Here is a 437-nt window from a genome sequence, read left to right as displayed (position 1 = left end):
CACCCTAAAAACCACGGCCGCCGGCGCCAGGAGCAGAGACCGAAGCAGCCAAAACACGGACCACGGCAGCCACAACAGGCGAGGGAGGGACGCCAGCCCGCCAGCCAGGGACAGGAAACACAGCAGGGGCTCCTACCTTACAATCCTCAGGACACGATTTCACCGAGTACTCATCCGACTGTAAATATTTCTGGAGCATAACCTCAAACTCTTCGTATTTCTCCTGAGCGTGCTGGTCGTAGCGCTGGTAAGCCTGGACGCACTGGCTGCAGGAGCCTCCCCCCCTCAGCACCACATCCAGACTGCAGTTCAAAGTGTCCGGATTGGACAACCCGGCGAACAACTCCCAAAGTGTGTAGGAATTACAAAAGGAAGGTAAAAATTCCGTCAGGTCCCAGCCGGGCGCCGGGCTCTGCCCCGCGCCCCGCGGCCGCCCC

The 437-nt window shown here is 60.0% G+C and overlaps 1 protein-coding gene across 1 annotated transcript in view; it reads right to left on the bottom strand.

Annotated features, from left to right (window-relative positions):
- Nucleotides 1-437, bottom strand: part of FAM155A (family with sequence similarity 155, member A) — a 503,516-nt gene that overhangs the window by 502,605 nt on the left and 474 nt on the right. Inside the window, exon 2 of the mRNA XM_009892160.1 lies at nucleotides 137-430. Coding sequence (XP_009890462.1) covers nucleotides 137-430 — 294 coding nt within the window. The remainder of the gene's footprint in view (nucleotides 1-136; nucleotides 431-437) is intronic.

This window comes from Charadrius vociferus, unplaced genomic scaffold (assembly GCF_000708025.1).
Source record: "Charadrius vociferus isolate BGI_N301 unplaced genomic scaffold, ASM70802v2 scaffold218, whole genome shotgun sequence".
NCBI lineage: Eukaryota > Metazoa > Chordata > Aves > Charadriiformes > Charadriidae > Charadrius > Charadrius vociferus.
This window is presented reverse-complemented; position numbering and strand designations above follow the sequence as displayed.